Raw genomic sequence first — 18,801 nt, 5'->3', positions numbered from 1 at the left:
ATTATACATGGCACATCATATGTACCGCATTCTGACGTATTGGGTTTAGTTTTTAACGATAGAAATGGATGAAATTTTTAACAGAAGGACCAATTTACTCATTGGTCTAATGTATAAGGACTATTTTGTCAATTTTTTGAGTGAAGGGTAAAATGCAATCAGGCTCTTAATATAGGGGACTTCATGGTACTTTTACCATAGTTTAGCTGCCAACAAAAAAAGCTTTAGGTACCTAAATGAAAGAATGGTATAGTTTGAGGGTTAAATTTGGGTTTAAGCCTTTTCTTTTGTCGCAGTTATTCTATTTTGGGAAAATGAGTGGTCTAATTTGATTTTAGTCCTCTATCATACAAATACTTGTAATTTAGTCCATTTAATTTTATTTTTGAAGTTACACTCATAATTTTCACACCGTCTTGGCACTCGAGCAAAGCTTCCTCAAAATCTTTACATATCACAAACACAGATTTAAAAACGAAAAAAGAAGAATAATTTATAGAGTATTAATGGTGAAGAAGAAACAAGCTCTGGGTTGGATCGAATGGTTAATAGGATGGATGCACGTAACCTACGAGCTACTTTTTCAAAGAACAAAAACGAGTCACTTACAAAACCCATTAGAATTACCGCCATTAAACGACCTCACATGCATCGTAACCGGCACTACGAGTGGTATCGGTAAGGACATAGCACGACAATTGGCTGAAGCAGGGGCACATGTTGTAATGGCAGTGAGGAACCGAAAAACAGCTAATGAATTGATTGATCAATGGTGTAGTTCTTGGGCAGGGATACTTTTGAATGTTGAGGTTATGGAACTTGATCTTTTATCATTGGATTCTGTTGTTGGTTTTGCTAATACATGGAATGCTCGTCTAAAACCATTACATGTTCTTATTAATAATGCTGGGATTTTTTCAATTGGAGGTTCGTTTTTTTATTTTGTTAATGTTTAATTTAAGCTATTTGTTTGAACCCCAAAATAGTGATTTGTATTTTAAACTTGTTTATTTGCAGAAACCCAGAAGTTTTCAAAGGATGGGTTTGAGGAACATTTGCAAGTGAATCATCTAGCTCCAGCATTGCTCTCTGTATTGCTTTTGCCATCACTTATTAAAGGGTCTACAGGTCGAATTATTAATGTCAATTCTGTTGTGAGTTCCATTCGGATTAAAAGATTAAGCATTTGCATAGTTACTAGTAACAATTGCTTTCATGTATCACCAATGAGGCCTTGGCTTAATGCAAAGGGAATTTTGAGAGCTCAAGTTCGATTCCGGCTTGAGAGCTCAAGTTTGAGTACCACCTTTGTATATCATGTGTAGGATAGTTAGTTTGGGTTGAGTTAAGCCGAGTTATGTATTTTTATGAGAGCTAAAATGCAATTTCATCGTTATATTAGCTTATATCTTTACAATTTTTAAAGAATTAAATTAAAATTTTATCATTTTTAGGGGCCACCCCTGCCAGCCTCCCCTGGTGCTTGTAATGATTGATTCTGATGGTAACTGTTGATACGGTTGTAAGTTGTAACTATCACTTTTGCTGGTGAAAAGTATTGGTTGTTATGTTGGCTTATTGGAATGGATAGGTAGGAGATGGTAAGTGAAATAGTAGTGTTAGGGAATTCACTAAACTTTATGCATTGTGTTTCATTGCATTTGGTATAACGAGAATCAAAGATGTAACCTTCGAAGGGTCTTCAATTACCTATGCAGTTGTTGAGCCTCATGTTTCTGAGATTGGTTTTGTAACTTTTGATTCAATGACGATATGATTTTGATGAGCATTATGTTTTCGAGATTTTGTTTTGTTTTGGTGAGTGTTTGATTTGGCGGTAGTAGGAAGTTTGAATTTTACCATTTTTGCTTTCTTTATATGGTAGGTGCCACAGACTAATACTACTCTACTGCTAGTTAACATAGCGTTCATTGTTGGTATTGTCATCACTGTTTTCAAAAATGCAAATAGCTATGTTTTGATTATGTATTTGATTTTCCCTTCTGCAGATGCATTATGTTGGCTTCGTTGATACAGAAGACATGAACACTGTTTCTGGGAAAAGAAAATACTCAAGCCTGTTGGGATATACTAACAGCAAGCTAGCACAGGTATAATAAGAAGTCATTTCAATTCCTTTTAACAGTTAGTTGGCTTTAAATTTTCATTGAGTTATGGTTTTTTTGCATCATATCTTCGGTTTCACCTATGGACACAGAATGGCAGTTTACCTTGTATTGCTTTTCACATGATTAAACATAGCTTACATGGGACAATTTAACTGTCAAGCTAACTTTAGGCATTTGGACTCAGTTTGGTTGAGTTAATTGAGCATTTAACTAGACACAAGCGACATTATAGTGGACTTTTAACTGAAAAACTGACTTCAACACTGTCATTTGCTAAAGATGGCTTCTAACAGATAATATGGATCCTAGGTGTGGACTCATTTATGATTCCCTCAGAACAAAGGTGAGTGCTTTAGGTCTAAGGGATGGATTTATATCTACAACAGCAATTTCCTGTTCTTGTTGCCATCTAATATGAGATTTCGGCTTAAGAAGTGGATATCTTCTTGTGCTCATGTTTCTGGATTTATCTTTTGCGTGTCTGTGTTTTGTGTGCATGTAAAAAGCAACTCTGCAACAATAGTTTACTACAAGATGAATTTCAATCTATGTTATCCTGCTTTTCGATAACAAAGATGTTAAATCGTAATTTCATTTGTGGAAGAAGATATTGAAGTTAAAATTTAATAACTTGATGAATGATAAGTTATTGTTAAGCCTTTAACTTTGCTCTTCAACGAACACTTTATCAAGCTTGTTTGTGAACATAAACAAGTTCAACTTACCTACATTCACATGTTGTTTATTTAGCGAGCCTATAAAGGTCATTAACAATCAACCTGTGACTTTTTCGATTTTATTCATGCATTTTTTCATCCTGTTGTAGTAACTGATCATCAAGAAATAAAGAAGTTGGATATAATCAAGATGTAAAGTAAAATATATTACACTAACAATGGCTTATGAAACTTGTGCCTTGGCTTGCAGGTTATGTTTAGCAGTGTCCTCCACAAACGGCTACCTGTTGAATCTGGTGTTAACGTTATGTGTGTATCACCTGGAATTGTCCACACAAATGTTGTAAGTATATAAGAGCATTTCAGTTTCTCCATCTTTTATTAGAAGGGTCATTACTTGAATGTTTATAATTACATATTTCCATTCAGAGATTATTCCTTCTTGTCTTCTTCAATGTAAAATATAACAATACAAAATTTGTGGTAAAAGTACCATGGAAATCCCTGTACTAGGAGTTGGATTGCATTGTGTCCCTTCTACTCAATGAATGGGCAAATTAGTCCTTTTGTTAAAAATTCCATCCATTTCTACTGTTAAAAACTGGTCATTGTACGTCAACATCAGGTACACATGGTACACCACGTGTCACTGTTTGGTTTTACTGTCAATCGCACCAGTTTTTAATAGTACAAATGAATGAATTTTTTAATAAAAAAGACCAATTTGCTTTTTTATCTAACGTACAAGGACTAATTTGCCATTTTTTGAGTAGAGGGGACAAAATGCAATCTAACTACTAATACAACGGCCTCCATGATACTTTTACCAAAATTTGTATGTTCACTGTTTTAGAAGATGAACCAACTTTTCTGCTGTTTCAGAAGAAAGGATTTCGTAATTGTAGGGGAAAAACATAGATATATGCAAAAAAAAATTATATCCCTTTTGAATGCATGCAACATATGTTAACATTAATGGGAGACAACATTAATGGCAAACAATACAAAGTGGTGCAAGTTTAGCACCCTAAAGTTGACTTTGAAAAAGTGGCATGGGATAATTTTTTTTTGGTCCTTGAGATAATGGACTATTTATTGTTTGGTCCTTAAACCTCAACTATAAATAGGCCTTCTCATTTCTCATTTCAATTCATCCCAACCAATCTTTCTCTCTTAGTTTTCTCTCTTCTCCCATTTGAGAATTCTCAAGGAATTCTATTTGTTTGTAATATTTTGAAGATAGTAAAGTTATCATCTGGTGTTAGTGCCTGAGGACGTAGGTATAATTTACCGAACCTCGTTAAAACTCTTGTGTTCTTTCTTGTCCTATTTTTCTTTCAATATTTGAGGGTATAATAGTAGTATTTAATTGTTCTATTAAATTACTATAGAAGGGATATTCTGACTAAGGAAAGACTTGGTATTTAAGAGATCCATGTGATCCACCTCTCTTCCCTGGGAATTGAACTTTGTGTGATTTTTTAGTACAATAATTTACACGCTTCCGACCCTATTAGAACAACAAGTGGTATCAAGAGCCGAAGGTTAATCGTAGTATGCTCTGTGGTTGCAGTTTAAACTGATCTTCCACATCAGAAAAGATTTCCTTAGGTATATTGAAAGATTATGGAGAAAACGGTCGGTGTAGGAGCTTCAACATCGTCCATGTGGACAAGACCGACAATTGTAAATGCAAGATTGCCGTGGAGATCTTTGATGGCACGGGCCATTTTGGTATGTGGCAAAGTGAGGTTCTAGATGCCCTTTTTCAGCAGGGTCTAGACATTGCCATTGATGAAGAGAAACCAGATGATGTACAGGAGAAAGATTGGAAGGCGATCAATCGGTTGGCATGTGGCACAATTCGATCATGCCTTTCTCGAGAGCAGAGGTATGCTTTTTCAAAGGAGACTTCTGCAAATAAGTTGTGGGTGGCACTTGAAGAAAATTTTTTCAAGAAAAACAGTCAAAATAAGCTCCACTTGAAGAAAAGACTGTTTCGCTTCACTTACGTCCCAAGTACCACAATGAATGATCACATCACCAAATTTAACCAGTTAGTCACTGATTTGTTGAATATGGATGAGACATTCAAAGATGAAGATTTGGCTTTGATGCTGTTGGGGTCACTTCCTGAGGAGTTTGAGTTCCTAGAAACTACTCTACTTCATGGCAGGAGTGATATATCTCTGAGCGAAGTCTGTGTGGCCTTATACAGTTATGAACAGAGAAAGAAGGACAAATAGAAAAACTCAATCAGAGATACAGAAGCTTTAGTAGTCCGAGGTCGTTCATACACTCGGAAGAAAACTCAAAAGGGGAGATCAAAGTCAAAGTCCAGACTCGGGAAAGATGAATGTGCTTTTTGTTATGAGAAAGACCATTGGAAGAAAAATTGTCCAAAGCTGAAGAATAAGGGAAAAGCTGCTGTAGATGCTTGTGTTGCAAAGCATGATACCAGTGACTCTGAACTATCACTGGTTGCATCATCATCGTCGTTCCATTCAGATGAGTGGATATTGGATTCGGGTTGTACCTATCATATGTCCCCTAACCGGGAGTGGTTCTCTGATTTAGTAGAACTAAATGGAGGAGTTGTTTATATGGGCAATGACAATGCCTGTAAAACTGTTGGGATAGGTTCAATCCAATTAAAGAATAAAGATGGATCAACCAGAGTTCTGACTGATGTTCGGTACGTGCCCAGTTTGAAGAAAAATCTCATCTCATTGGGAGCCCTGGAATCCAATGGTTCAGTTGTTACTATGAGATATGGGGTTTTGAAAGTGACATCTGGCGCACTTGTGATATTGAAGGGCATCAGGAAAAATAACTTGTATTACTACCAAGGTAGTACAGTTATTGGAGCAGTCGCTGCAGCTTCTGGCAATAAAGAATTGGACTCAATATAGTTGTGGCATATGAAGTTGGGACATGCTAGCGAAAAATCCTTGCAAATTCTGGCAAAACAAGGATTGTTGAAAGGTGCAAAGGCTTACAAATTAAAATTTTGCGAGCATTGTGTTCTGGGAAAGCAAAAGAGAGTGAAATTCGGTACTGCTATCCATAATACAAAAGGTATTTTGGAATATGTTCACTCAGATGTGTGGGGGCCTTCCAAGACACCTTCATTGGGAGGAAAACACTACTTTGTTACTTTTGTTGATGACTTTTCCAGAAGAGTTTGGGTGTATACCATGAGAACTAAGAATGAAGTGGTTAGAGTTTTTCTTAAATGGAAAACTATGATCGGAAACCAGACTGGCAAGAAAATCAAGCGGCTTAGGACGGACAATGGAGGGGAATATAAAAGTGATCCGTTCTTCGATGTGTGCCAAGAGTATGGTATTGTTCGACACTTCACAGTTAGGGATACACCACAGCAGAATGGATTGGCAGAGCGTATGAATCGAACATTGCTGGAGAAAGTTCGATGTATGTTGTCCAATGCTGGGTTGGGCAAGCAATTTTGGGCTGAGGCTGTGACATACGCTGGCCATCTTGTTAATCGTTTGCCATCATCTGCATTAGAAAGAAAAACTTCTATGGAGGTATGGTCTGGAAAACCGGCTACAGATTATGATTCCTTACATGTGTTTGGAACCACTGCATATTACCATGTGAAGGAGTCAAAGTTAGATCCGAGGGCAAAGAAAGCTCTCTTTATGGGAATCACTTCTGGAGTGAAGGGATTTCGTCTTTGGTGCTTAAGCATAAAGAAAATGATCTGTAGCAGAGATGTTACCTTTGATGAATCTGCCACATTGAAAAAGGTAGCAAATAAAGATATTCAGACGAGCAATACTCCACAGCAGGTGGAGTGTACTCCAAAACAGGTGGAGTTTGAGCAGATGGGGATTTGCCCAGTTAATAAGTCTAATTCTCCAGCCACAATGGAGGAATTAGAGGTTGAAGAGGTTCTGACCCAAGAACCACTAAGTACACCAGAACCAGTTGCAGTTGCAAGGCCACGGAGAGAAATTCGTAAACCTACTCGATTTACTGATATGGTGGCCTACGCCCTTCCCGTTGTTGATGATATTCCTATCACTTATCAAGAAGCAATGCAAAGCTTAGAAAGTGATTAATGGAAAAGCGCCATGGATGAAGAAATGCAGTCTCTCCGGAAGAACAATACTTGGGAGTTGGCGCAATTACCGAAAGGTAAAAGGGCAATCGGATGCAAGTGGGTATTCGCAAAGAAAGATGGATCTCCTAGCAAGAAGGATATTCGCTACAAGGCAAGATTGGTAGCTAAAGGCTACGCTCAGAAGGAGGGAATTGACTACAATGATGTATTTTCCCCTGTTGTGAAGCATTCCTCCATTAGAATTTTGTTGGCCTTGGTAGCACAGTTGAATTTGGAGCTAGCTCAACTTGATGTTAAGACGGCTTTCTTGCATGGTGAGTTAGAAGAGGAGATCTATATGACTCAGCCCAAAGGATACACAGATGCTGATGGTAGAAATTGGGTTTGTAAGCTGAACAAATCGCTATATGGATTGAAGCAATCCCCGAGGCAGTGGTACAAGCGATTTGATAGCTTTATGAGAAGGCAGAAGTACACAAGAAGCAAATATGACAATTGTGTGTATTTGCAGAAGCTGCATGACGGATCTTTCATTTATCTACTCTTGTATGTTGATGATATGTTAATCGCTTCGAAGAGCCAAAAAGAAATAGATAAGCTGAAGGCTCAGTTGAATCAAGAGTTTGAGATGAAAGATCTAGGTGAGGCCAAGAAGATTCTCGGCATGGAGATAAGTAGAGATAGACAGAGAGGCAAGCTTTGTTTGAATCAGAAGCAATATCTGAAAAAGGTATTACAATGTTTTGGTGTAAATGAAAACACAAAACATGTAAGTACCCCACTTGCTTCTCATTTGAAACTTAGTGCTCAATTATCTCCGAAAACTGAAAAAGAAAGAGAATATATGGCAAAAGTCCCATATGCTAATGCAGTTGGGAGTTTGATGTATGCGATGGTGTGTACGCGGCCTGACATTTCACAAGTTGTTGGAATTGTGAGCAGGTATATGCATGATCCTGGAAAAGAACATTGGCAAGCTGTGAAATGGATTCTACGGTATCTTCGAGAAATCGTAGATGTTAGTTTAATTTTTGAACAGGATGAAGCACTTGGTCAGTTTGTAGTTGGATATGTTGATTCCGACTTTGCTGGTGATTTAGATAAACGTCGTTCAACTACGGGGTATCTGTTTACTCTTGCGAAAGCCCCAGTGAGTTGGAAGTCTACCTTACAGTCTACAGTAGCTGTGTCTACTACAGAGGCAGAATATATGGCAGTTACAGAAGCTGTTAAGGAGGCTATTTGGCTTAATGGATTGTTGAAAGACTTAGGAGTTGTTCAAAGTCACATAAGTTTATATTGTGACAGTCAGAGCGCTATTCATTTAGCGAAAAATCAAGTCTATCATTCAAGAACCAAACATATCGACGTAAGATATCACTTTGTGCGGGAAGTCTTTGAAAAAGGAAAAATTCTACTTCAGAAGGTTCCAACAGCAGATAATCCCGCAGATATGATGACCAAGGTGGTAACAACAATCAAGTTTAATCATTGGTTGAACTTGATTAACATCCTGAGAATTTGAGCACCTTCAGGTGTATGGCGCTCGAGAGTGCATTTGTAGGCACTACAAAAGATAGCTTTATCGAATTTGGGGAGTTGAAGGAAGTGTGTGAAGATGTGATTATCCTAATCAAATCTTCAAGGTGGAGATTGTTAACATTAATGGGAGACAACATTAATGGCAAACAATACAAAGTGGTGCAAGTTTAGCACCCTAAAGTTGTCTTTGAAAAAGTGGCATGGGATAATTTTTTTTTGGTCCTTGAGATAATGGGCTATTTATTGTTTGGTCCTTAAACCTCAATTATAAATAGGCCTTCTCATTTCTCATTTCAATTCATCCCAACCAATTTTTCTCTCTTAGTTTTCTCTCTTCTCCCATTTGAGAATTCTCAAGGAATTCTATTTGTTTGTAATATTTTGAAGATAGTAAAGTTATCATCTGGTGTTAGTGCCTGAGGACGTAGGTATAATTTACCGAACCTCGTTAAAACTCTTGTGTTCTTTCTTGTCCTATTTTTCTTTCAATATTTGAGGGTATAATAGTAGTATTTAATTGTGCTATTAAATTACTATAGAAGGGATATTCTGACTAAGGAAAGACTTGGTATTTAAGAGATCCATGTGATCCATCTCTCTTCCCTGGGAATTGAACTTTGTGTGATTTTTTAGTACAATAATTTACACGCTTCCGACCCTATTGGAACAACAAAATATATGTATACAAATATGAAAATCAAATAGCCTTCCATCATATTCTTAAAATCTTATATCAGGATTAGGATTCCTTTGAAAATTTTGCTTATTGACCATGCTGAAGGCAAAGCTTCCTTAAGAAGGTCTAATAACTTGATGCTCATACACGATATTTACTCGTCGAAAAGTATTTGAAATGAATGGTTTCTTTACTAGTTTTGTTGAAACTTTATGTTCAACATTAATTCTCTTGCAAGTTATAGTGTGATGTCTCTTTGGATTGAAGATGTTTAACTGTCATGTTTTGCAATAGCTGAAGTTTAAAATTTAGCCATTTTCTTGAAGTTTCTTTCAGTCAAAGGACACATGTTATTTTGTTTATTTACCAACATGTCATCTATGTAGATCACATGTCTGAATATGTGTCGGACACAAGTGTTATACAAGGGTATTGAAGGGAAAATGAAAAGTCTATAGATAAATGGTATCTATTATTGTTTGCTGCTCATCTTCTTTATGTGTCTGTCATTGAAAATAGTGATCTTATTCGATATTCTATGTTTAAGTGCAGGCTCGGGATCTACCCAGAATCGTTCAAGCTGCTTATCATCTAATACCCTATTTTGTATTCAGCCCTCAAGAGGGTAAGTTTTTGCAAAGATTAGTTCAATTGTGTTTTCTTAATTAGTTTCTATTAATGAATGTAGCACATTGTTTTTGTGAAGCATAGCTATCATCATCACATAAATAATTATCATGTCAAAGTAATGTTTTAGGCTTGTTATTTTCAATTTCTTTTTTATTTTTGTTTTCCAAATACATTCTTGGTCCATGATGTCATGCATCTATAAGAAACTAAGAGGAATTGCCATATGCCAGTGGATAAGGGGAATTGGGAGCTAATTTTTGCCATCATTAAATATCAATGTAGGTTCTAGGAGTGCTCTTTTCGCAGCAACAGATCCTCAGATTTCGGAGTATTATGAGTCGTTGAAAATCGACGAGTGGCCTGTTTGTTCATTCATTTCCCAAGGTTGTCATCCTACAAATCCTTCTAAAGAAGCGCATAGTGTCGAGACTTCATTCAAAGTGTGGGAGAAGACATTGGAGATGATCGGCCTCCCTTCAGATGCCGTGGAGAGACTCATCGAAGGTAAGGAAGTTAGATGTCGATATGGCACTCGAAAGGATTAGTTTTCACATAAAAAGAAGATAGGTTTTCTACATGTTTTGAACTCTATTCTGAACGTCCATTGTTTCATTTGGTGCCATTTTCGGGGTACCATCCTTGCTCTCATGAGGGTATATGCTCCGGTGAAGTGTTCCAAATACGGTGGACTGTTTCAGCTGGGATTCAGTTGAACCTTGGATGTAACATTATATATATAGAGATATAGATATAGATATTCTCCTAATGTGACAAGTTGAAGCAATCTCCGGCTGTTTTTGATTCTAATTTTGGCTTTTGCTAATATAGTTCATATGCCTCATGCTTCATACTATTCTTATACTCGGAATTTAGTATCTTTACTTTTATTTTTAGAAATTTAATTTAATTTTTAGAAATTTAATCCTTCTATTTTTTAAAATTTAAAATTTAAATTCAAATTCAATTGTTAACACTATTAAAATCATCTGGTATGACATTTTGAATTGAAAGAAACTCACCTAATAGTGATGTAAAAAAATGTAATGAACTTGAATTTAACACAAATAATTTTAGTTGTGCAAACAATTGGATTTGTATTTTTAAATCTGAAAAGTATAATGACTAAATTCTTTCAAACAAAAGTAGAAGGATTAAATTCTAAATATGTAAAAAGCACAGGGACTTTATAGTATATTTTAACCTTTTTGTGCTACTCTTGTACATAAAATTTGGTTCTTTGATATACTAGCGGTGGGGGATTTCGGGTTAGAAATCATTTTATTGAAAGCTTTTTAAGTAAAAGAATAGTAGTGGATTTGTGCTGGAAGTCGGATTATATTTTGTTCTCTTTACTTAGAAAATTAGTAAATTAGAGATTAATGAGCAAATTAATACTTTTTGTTAAAATTTTCATTTATTTCTATTATTCAAAACTAGTGTAGCTGATGGAATAATCAAATAGTTACATGTGACGTGCCACGTGCACGTCGACTAGTTTTCAACAGTAAAAATGGATGAGATTTTTAATAGAAGGAGCAATTTGTTCTTTGATCTAACATACATAAACTAATTTACATATTTTTTTAATAAAGAGGAAAAATGCAATTCTATTTCTAGTATAAATACTTCTATGATATTTTTATTTTTATTTTTATTCTATTTCTGGTATAAAATTAAATTGAACTTTTTTTATTTAAAGTAAAAAAAAAGGCTTGTGAGCATAAATATATTATGTTGGGTCGAGTTGGATTGGGATGCAATTTAAAAAAGAAAAATGCACATAACCTAAATTAGCTCAGATTTCAAATAAAAAAATAAAAATATTTTTATTTTTTTAAATTTAAAATAGAAAATATTAATATAAAAATTTATTAATTTATTGTTATTTGGAAAATAAAATGAATTGATACGTGACTTCGAGCCGAACCTACAGTATTGACAATTGATTTAGGGTAAATTACATCCAAGTTCGTTAAACTATTAATAAGTTTAAATTATCTGTTTGCATCACCTATACAAAATTTAAAGTTTCTTTTCGCTTCTCTTTTACAATTCATTTTTTTATTCATAAAACAACTTTGAACGTAATGAATCTGTGAACTAAAATCCAACAACTTTTTTCTCTAATCTTCGACATTAACCGTCAGATCGACTTAGATTTAAGGTATGTTCTTCTACTCATTGAATTCAATGGGTATTAATCCATCATACCAATCATCAAATCATCATTTAAATCTCACTAGTCGAACTCTTTTTAAAAGAAACTTAATAGCATGGTGGGTTAAATAAAAACTTTCGAATAGTTTAGTGACCATTTTGTAACTCTTTGAATTTGAGTGACCAAAACATAAGTTTACTAATAGTTTAGTGACCTTGGTGTAGTTTATCCATTGATTTTTTAACTTTCGCGATATAAAAAAACTAAAGGACTTTTATGAGAAATTAACCAACAAAATTAAGTAAATACTAAATAGTTTAATGGCTTACTAATATAAAAAAATTCAAGGACCCTTATGGCAAATTAACCAACAAAGTAAATAGTTTAGTAGGTAACTAATACCCGACGACGGGGGTTCTTTTACGGTGCTAAATGCTAACCAAGTAATCTAAGCTCCATAGTCTTCTATAAATTTTCTCAGCGATTCCTCAAAATCAAACCATAAAGCAATCGAAAAAAAAAACCATAAATCAATGGAAAATACCAATTAATATATTATTTTTAAAAAACCCAAATTCGTTTATTGTTCTGCAATTTTTGATTCATGGTACTCTAGCAGTAGTTTGTTTTATCTACTGTCCCAGTATATACGCTCACAAACGTACAAATATACGGTCCAAACCGTATTTGGCAATGGCTCTTCCTCTTGGCAAGTTATCTATCATCGTTGGTGCAGGTCTGTTCAATCATCGGTCTTCTTCAATTTTTTTTTAATTTTCTTTTTACTTACGAATCGGTTATTGTTTGGGTTTTTTGAGAATCGATTGGTTTAGTTGAAAGTAAATTTAGGGTTTTAGATAAACCTCGGATTTGGATTAGGGTTTAGTTTTTTTTTGGATTAATGTTTTTTAGTACTTGGATTGATTGGGGAAGCTTTAGGGAATGCGTGCTAGTTTTGGTGCTATGGATGTAATTGATTATAGTTTATGATTCCGTATTAGCACTGGGACCTGGATTATAGCTGTGGTGCTGGGATATAAGAATTGGATTGCAAAGATGGAATCTTGATTTTTGTTTTAGCTGAAGGTGATCCACTTGATGGGAATTGTTACAAAATATGAAGGATAGAAATAAATTGAAAGGCTAGTGGGCTTGAGTGATATTCGATGGAATTGTAAGCATGTACAGTATCAACATGGAATGTCCTTAAAACAATCACTTAGTAATCTGATTGTGGAGCAGAGTTCTATTTTGAAGTCTAACTTAGACAGAGCTTGCATCTTTTCAGGTTCTAAATGGATGAATCGATTAGAAGAATCATAGCATTGATGACTATGTTCAAACATAATTTGTTCATATGTATTCCCCTTTGGAGGAGTAATGTAGTTACCAATTTGGTTTTGCCTCTTGTTAACATGACATTTGGCATTAAAAATTAGAACTTCTATGGTTTCAATATTTTCCCATAGGTAATCCTTTGTATAAATGTTGTGGCTGGTGGGCTCTAAGATAGCTGTTGGACTTCCAAAATAGAATAGCCTAAAATAAATCCGAGAACTAAAAGTTCCTCTTTTTGTATTAGTTTGATCGTGATATATCATTTGCTTGTTGAACCATGTGAATTGCATGAAAGTAGGGTACTCCATATTTGGGGTTGAAGATGTTATTACTTTAATGTGTACTCCCTTTTAGAGGAGTGAGGTAGCTAAGAATTTCACTATCCTTCTACTTAAATTATCTATTGTTTGTCTTTTAGGTATTGTTGGTTCAATTCTTGCGAAAGAAGGACGCATGTCAGGTGTTTCTGATTTTGTCTCTGGTGCTTTCAAGGTGATTTTCCATTTTTCTAGCCATGACTTAAAACTAAAGATGTTTTTTTGTTTTCCTTAAAATATGTAAGTTTTAGATTATGAAGCCTCTTACTTTCTGCCTAACTTGGTGATAATTTGTCTTCTGCTGCAGATTGCTTTTCGGCAACTTAAGCATGATGATTCCACTCCGTCAAACAAGCCGCGAAATGACTATTTGGTGGCTCAGGTCTGTATGATCTCCTATTTCCATTATGAGTGGTGAATAATATTCTGATTATTGTTGTTTCTGATATTTGGAGCTATTTTTGCTTGTTTGATTGTTTTGCTTGGTAATTGAAATGATTGAAATATGATGGAAATGCTTTTTATGAAGTTATCTCTTGTTTTTCTTTATGGATAGATCCTTGACTAAATAATTTATGGTTGAAAAGGTATTTGTGATCTTCAGGTATTGTTGATTGCAAATAATGATATTACCTCTGTTTTATCATGACATTTTAATATGGTGGCTGCATGGCAATGCTGCTAGCGGATAAAGTTTTATATTTATTTATACGTATTTTCATGCTTTTATTACTTTCTTGAGGAATATATCATTGATAACGTTAAGCATTCATGATACTTCTTGTTATTAATTCTGTATGCTTGTCATTTCAGTGATGATGACTCCCTATTATTCTGATCCTTGCTTTAGTATTTAAATTTGTATGGTTATATCTTGTTTTAACTTGTTTTCATTTACAGGTTAACAGCCTAAGGCAGGAACTGCAAATCTTGGCATCAAATAGACCAATTACAATTGTTACCGGACAAGGAACAGGTTATGATTGTTTCCATCCTTTGACGTTTGAAGGGAAAATGTCGATGACACTCATTCTAACTAGAATTTTTAACAAAACTTTTCCAAATTTTATTCTGTCATCCTTTTATGCAATATGCACAACTACTATGGATCCATAGTTCCTTTTGAATGAGAAATTAATGAGTATCCCTTTTCATAATCAGCTTCTGACACTTAAAAGAAAATACTGTTTTCTTACTATTCTTAATTTTTTAAGAGAAATTATAACTTTCAATATTGATCAATTATAGTCAACACTATCCAGTTCCTGAGCTTTATTTTGGGGAATGTTTTTGTTACATGCAGGTACTAGTAAATACAGCATAATCATTGTTGTTGTCGTTGTTGGATATGGCTACGTTTGGTGGAAGGTAATGAACTTTTATTCTTTATAGTGTATTTATGTGTGTAGGTTATTGTGGAGCAAACTGATAAGATGGTTGAATTCTGTGATAAAAAATTCTGGCACATTTGCATTTTCTCAATGGCCGTGGTAGATAGTTTTGCCAAGTTCAAGAATCCTGTTCTATGCTTTCAGTTTGTTTGCTTGTTATATATATGGGTGAATATACCTCGGAGGTCGATCTATTATAATAGGGACCTGATCAAATTAGTCCCTCTTCTATTAAATGGATCAATTGAGTTCCTATACTATTGTTCTGAATATATATGTACCTGCTATACGTCATTTCTTGTGTGTTTCTTTGCTTAAAATATGCATCTTTACTCTTGGCTATAAGTTATATTCCTTGAATGGTTTCAGGGCTGGAGACTTCCCAATATGATGTTTGCAACGAGGCGTAGTTTATCTGATGCACGTGATGCCATAGCTAAGCAGCTTGAGAGTGTTTACTCGTCAATCTCGGCAAGTCTTTCTTTTACTAAATTTGTTCGTACATTACCTAAATCCATGAATGGCCACAGTATATGAAGATTTCAAGTACCAAGTTACATGATTTTGGTTTCCATATGTATGTCAATGTTTTTCCTAGTAAATTGACTGAAATCTCCTCTGGCTCTTTCCTTTTTAATTTTTTTCTCGTCCCCTTCTAGGCTACCAAACGGCAACTATCCTCAAGAATTGAGGGTGTGGATAATCGTCTACATGAAATTGCAGATATTACTGCTACAACACATGAAGAGGTGAGATGTAAGGTTGTATTCGTAGCAAGTTTCATCTATAGGAGGTTTCGTTGTTATTCACTGAAAATTGATTGAATTGTATAGGTTACTCTACTACAAGATCAATCAAAGAAGCTCAACACTAATGTTCAATCCGTTCGATATGTAGTTCAAACTCTGGTAAGCATTTTTGAAGACTTGATTTTGCTGTATTGTGGTTATTTTATACTTTCTAGATGTGAAACTAAGTCGACCCACTCTCTCTCTTTTTATTGGTGTCGATGCTCAGGAAAGTAAGATAAAAAGGATAGAAGGGAAGCAGGTAATTCTTACTTTAAACAAAAACATACGGTGCAATATAAACGTGATTCATGAGTATTGTCATTGCTTTTGTTAATTTCTGTGGTTTTCTATCATCTTCATAGGATATGACAAATGAAGGAGTCAACTGGTTGTGTGATTATGCCCAGACCATAGAACAAAATAGACCCACTGATCATACTCAGGTTTGTTTATGTTATGTATCTGATCTGCAATTAATAGTATGTTATCTATTTATCTGTGTTTCATTGGTATCTATTTGTCAAGATTGTGGTGTCCTTAAACACTAACAAAAACCGTAAGAGCAGATGATGATTCTTCTTTTGGATCACTGTTGATTACTATCATTGTTTTACTGTTTTGTTTTTTAGATCCATGTATTTTAGACGTTTTCTTTCAGCTTGGTTCCTATGCTCGTGTTTCTTCATGCTGAGTGTTATTTCACTCTTGCAGGCTTTACCAGCTAACTCTTCCAGGCCAGCTCTTGAAGCCCCAACGAAAACACCATCAAGGGTCAGATTCCTTCTCTTTTTGATGTATGGTGTGATGAATGATTAACTAATGGAAGAACACTTGGACTGTGGAACATGTATTTTAAGGATAGAATTTCAAGGCTGTTATGAGTAAAAGTACCATAAAAGCCTTTCTACTAAGAGTCAGATTGTATTCTACCCCTTTACTAAAAAAAATGAGCAAAGTAGTCCCTGTACATTAGATTAAAAAGCAAATTGGTCATTTCTAAGAATTTTATCCATAACTGGCGTGGCTGACCGAATAGCTAAATAGTTACATGTGGCACATGTATCTTATTTTGACATATAGGAACCAGTTTTTAATTGTAGAAATGGATGAAATTTTAGCAAGAGGATTAGTTTGCTCTTTGATCTAATGTACAAGGACTAATTTATTCATTTTTAGAGTAGAGGAGACAAAATACAATCTGACTCTCGGTACAAGGGCCTTTATGATATCTTTAGCGGCTGTTATGTTTGGACCTTTTTAGAGTTTTTTCATTATCTAGATGCCATCAAATATTGTGCTTTGGCCTTTGTTTGTTTCAAATTTGCTCAACCAAATATGGGCTGGTCAATCTCAGCCATGCGAATGAGAAATCTTATGGATATTTGACATTGAATGCAATGCATTGCTTATTTTCCATGTCCGGTTTATTTGAATGATGTTGAAATTCTCTTCGTGCTAACCTGGTTGTTGAAACCGCCGATTCTTTTTTAACAAGTCTTTTTCTTTGTGTTTTAAGCAGAGTGGGTCTTTGCCTCCCATTTTACCGGTAGAACCGCCGTCTCCATCTTCTGGTTCTTCTAATGGAACTCCCAAGGTTAGTTGACTTTACAGAGTCCTGAATTATTAGAATTAATAGAACAGAAAATTACTGAAGTAGTTAAGCTAAATCAGTCTTCAGAATCTATGTTCTTCAAACATTTCGGTTTTCTTCATGTTTAGCACTGTTTGAAACATTTTCGGAGATGAATACGAAGATGTGATCTTCCATATACATGGAAAATTAGAAAAAGGAAAGTGAACTTATTATATTCGACATTCAGACTCAAGGTAGCGTTTTCTCCGAGTAAATCCTTTTATTTGACTTTTGACAGGTTCGGAGATCTCCTAAACATGTAATCTCTGCCTCAGGCCTTAAGGTTTTCCCCTTTTTGCTTGTTGCTCTCAAGTGTATCATTTAGGTAAAAGTATCATGGAGGCCCTGTAGAAAGAGTTGAATTATATTTTGTCTCATCTATTAAAAAAGACAAAGTAGTTCCTGTGGTTAGATCAAAGAGCAAATTGATCTTTTGTTAAAAATTTTATTCATTTTTACTATTAAAAATTTGTCTCTGTATATTAATATGAGATACATATGGCACACCATGTACCACGATTTAGTTATTTCGTCAGTAATGTCTGGTTAAAACAGTACAAATAGATGAAATTTTTAACCGAAATAATTGATTTGCTTTTTGATTTAACGTACATAGATTAATTTACCTATTCTTTAAATAAAGAGTAGAAATAGAATCTGACTTCTAGTACAAGACCTTTCATGGTATTTTTATCGTATCTTTTATGGTTTCAATGGTTACATTACATATCTGGTTTTTCAGGAATTAGGTGAATCAAGTGCCAATAATGTTGGCAACAACGGGACAGTGTTTTCTGGTCTGAGTGGTTTGTTTTCTGTTCTGACAAGGACTCGCAGCGCAACAAATGCACCAATGGGAGGATCGAGTGGACAACAATAGTAAAGATCTTAAGTGTCTACTTAATTACAATTTTATGTTTATAGAGATGGCCTTTTTTTTTTTGGGTAGGTCTTAGGTTGTCTTAAAAGACTCTTGCCCTTCAAACCAACTTGAAAATTTTAAAACCTCCAATGACTCAGACCCAAAAATTTTAAAACCTTGAAGGACTCGACCTGCAATTTTAAGGCCAAATTTTAAAGTTAAATTGTAGTGGTTACTGAATTTTGTAGAGATTATAAGTTAGGCTTAAATAAATGCTAAAATTTTGAATTTTTATTTTATTTAGAGATAAATATCGAATTTATACATGAATTTTGGTTTAATATGCAATTTGATATTTAAATTTTGATTTGGTGCAATTATATACTTTGAAACTTGAATTATGGTTTATATATATATATGAAATTTTGATTTTATTCAATTGTACATATTTAAAGAAATGAACAAATATATTTATTTTCATATTTAAAGAAATGATGATAATTTGATAATGTTAGTGGTTTGTGAAAATTGAATTAAATTTAAAATATTTGTATAAAATTTTATAAA

At 34.5% G+C, this 18,801-nt stretch overlaps 2 protein-coding genes across 5 annotated transcripts; both read left to right on the top strand.

Annotated features, from left to right (window-relative positions):
- Nucleotides 1-438: 438 nt before the first annotated feature.
- Nucleotides 439-10,597, top strand: LOC121228292 (dehydrogenase/reductase SDR family member FEY). The gene is made up of 6 exons (XM_041111732.1): nucleotides 439-927; nucleotides 1,018-1,154; nucleotides 2,010-2,111; nucleotides 3,057-3,149; nucleotides 9,667-9,739; nucleotides 10,027-10,597. Exons 1-6 carry the CDS (start codon nucleotides 507-509, stop codon nucleotides 10,287-10,289), a joined length of 1,089 nt encoding a protein of 362 aa, XP_040967666.1. The 5' UTR covers nucleotides 439-506; the 3' UTR covers nucleotides 10,290-10,597.
- A 1,660-nt stretch (nucleotides 10,598-12,257) lies between these two features.
- Nucleotides 12,258-18,526, top strand: LOC121228291 (uncharacterized). Of its 4 annotated transcripts, none has more exons than XM_041111728.1 (14): nucleotides 12,258-12,638; nucleotides 13,659-13,732; nucleotides 13,865-13,939; nucleotides 14,458-14,533; nucleotides 14,861-14,925; nucleotides 15,318-15,419; nucleotides 15,608-15,697; nucleotides 15,782-15,856; nucleotides 15,966-15,998; nucleotides 16,102-16,182; nucleotides 16,451-16,510; nucleotides 17,259-17,333; nucleotides 17,611-17,655; nucleotides 18,115-18,526. In XM_041111728.1, exons 1-14 carry the CDS (start codon nucleotides 12,596-12,598, stop codon nucleotides 18,250-18,252), a joined length of 1,032 nt encoding a protein of 343 aa, XP_040967662.1. In that variant the 5' UTR covers nucleotides 12,258-12,595; the 3' UTR covers nucleotides 18,253-18,526. The 4 variants fall into 4 exon arrangements, with proteins under 4 accessions (XP_040967662.1, XP_040967663.1, XP_040967664.1 ...); XM_041111730.1 differs by having other exon boundaries at nucleotides 12,316-12,638; nucleotides 17,611-17,697; nucleotides 18,115-18,255; XM_041111729.1 differs by lacking the exon at nucleotides 17,611-17,655 and having other exon boundaries at nucleotides 12,315-12,638.
- Nucleotides 18,527-18,801: the final 275 nt, after the last annotated feature.

This window comes from Gossypium hirsutum, chromosome A04 (genome assembly GCF_007990345.1).
Source record: "Gossypium hirsutum isolate 1008001.06 chromosome A04, Gossypium_hirsutum_v2.1, whole genome shotgun sequence".
NCBI classification, from domain to species: Eukaryota; Viridiplantae; Streptophyta; class Magnoliopsida; order Malvales; family Malvaceae; genus Gossypium; species Gossypium hirsutum.
Note: the sequence above shows the minus strand (reverse complement) of the source record. Positions and strands in the feature narration are given on the sequence as shown.

What these genes read in the sequence shown, in the direction of transcription:
- LOC121228292 (XM_041111732.1), top strand. Translation starts at nt 507, where the DNA reads ATGGTGAAGAAGAAACAAGCTCTGGGTTGGATCGAATGGTTAATAGGA. An exon ending in TGGGATTTTTTCAATTGGAG is followed by an intron (nt 928 to 1,017) that starts GTTCGTTTTTTT and finishes GTTTATTTGCAG; the next exon opens with AAACCCAGAAGTTTTCAAAG. An exon ending in TGTATTCAGCCCTCAAGAGG is followed by an intron (nt 9,740 to 10,026) that starts GTAAGTTTTTGC and finishes ATATCAATGTAG; the next exon opens with GTTCTAGGAGTGCTCTTTTC.
- LOC121228291 (XM_041111728.1), top strand. Translation starts at nt 12,596, where the DNA reads ATGGCTCTTCCTCTTGGCAAGTTATCTATCATCGTTGGTGCAG. An exon ending in ATGACTATTTGGTGGCTCAG is followed by an intron (nt 13,940 to 14,457) that starts GTCTGTATGATC and finishes TTTCATTTACAG; the next exon opens with GTTAACAGCCTAAGGCAGGA. An exon ending in GTGTTTACTCGTCAATCTCG is followed by an intron (nt 15,420 to 15,607) that starts GCAAGTCTTTCT and finishes GTCCCCTTCTAG; the next exon opens with GCTACCAAACGGCAACTATC.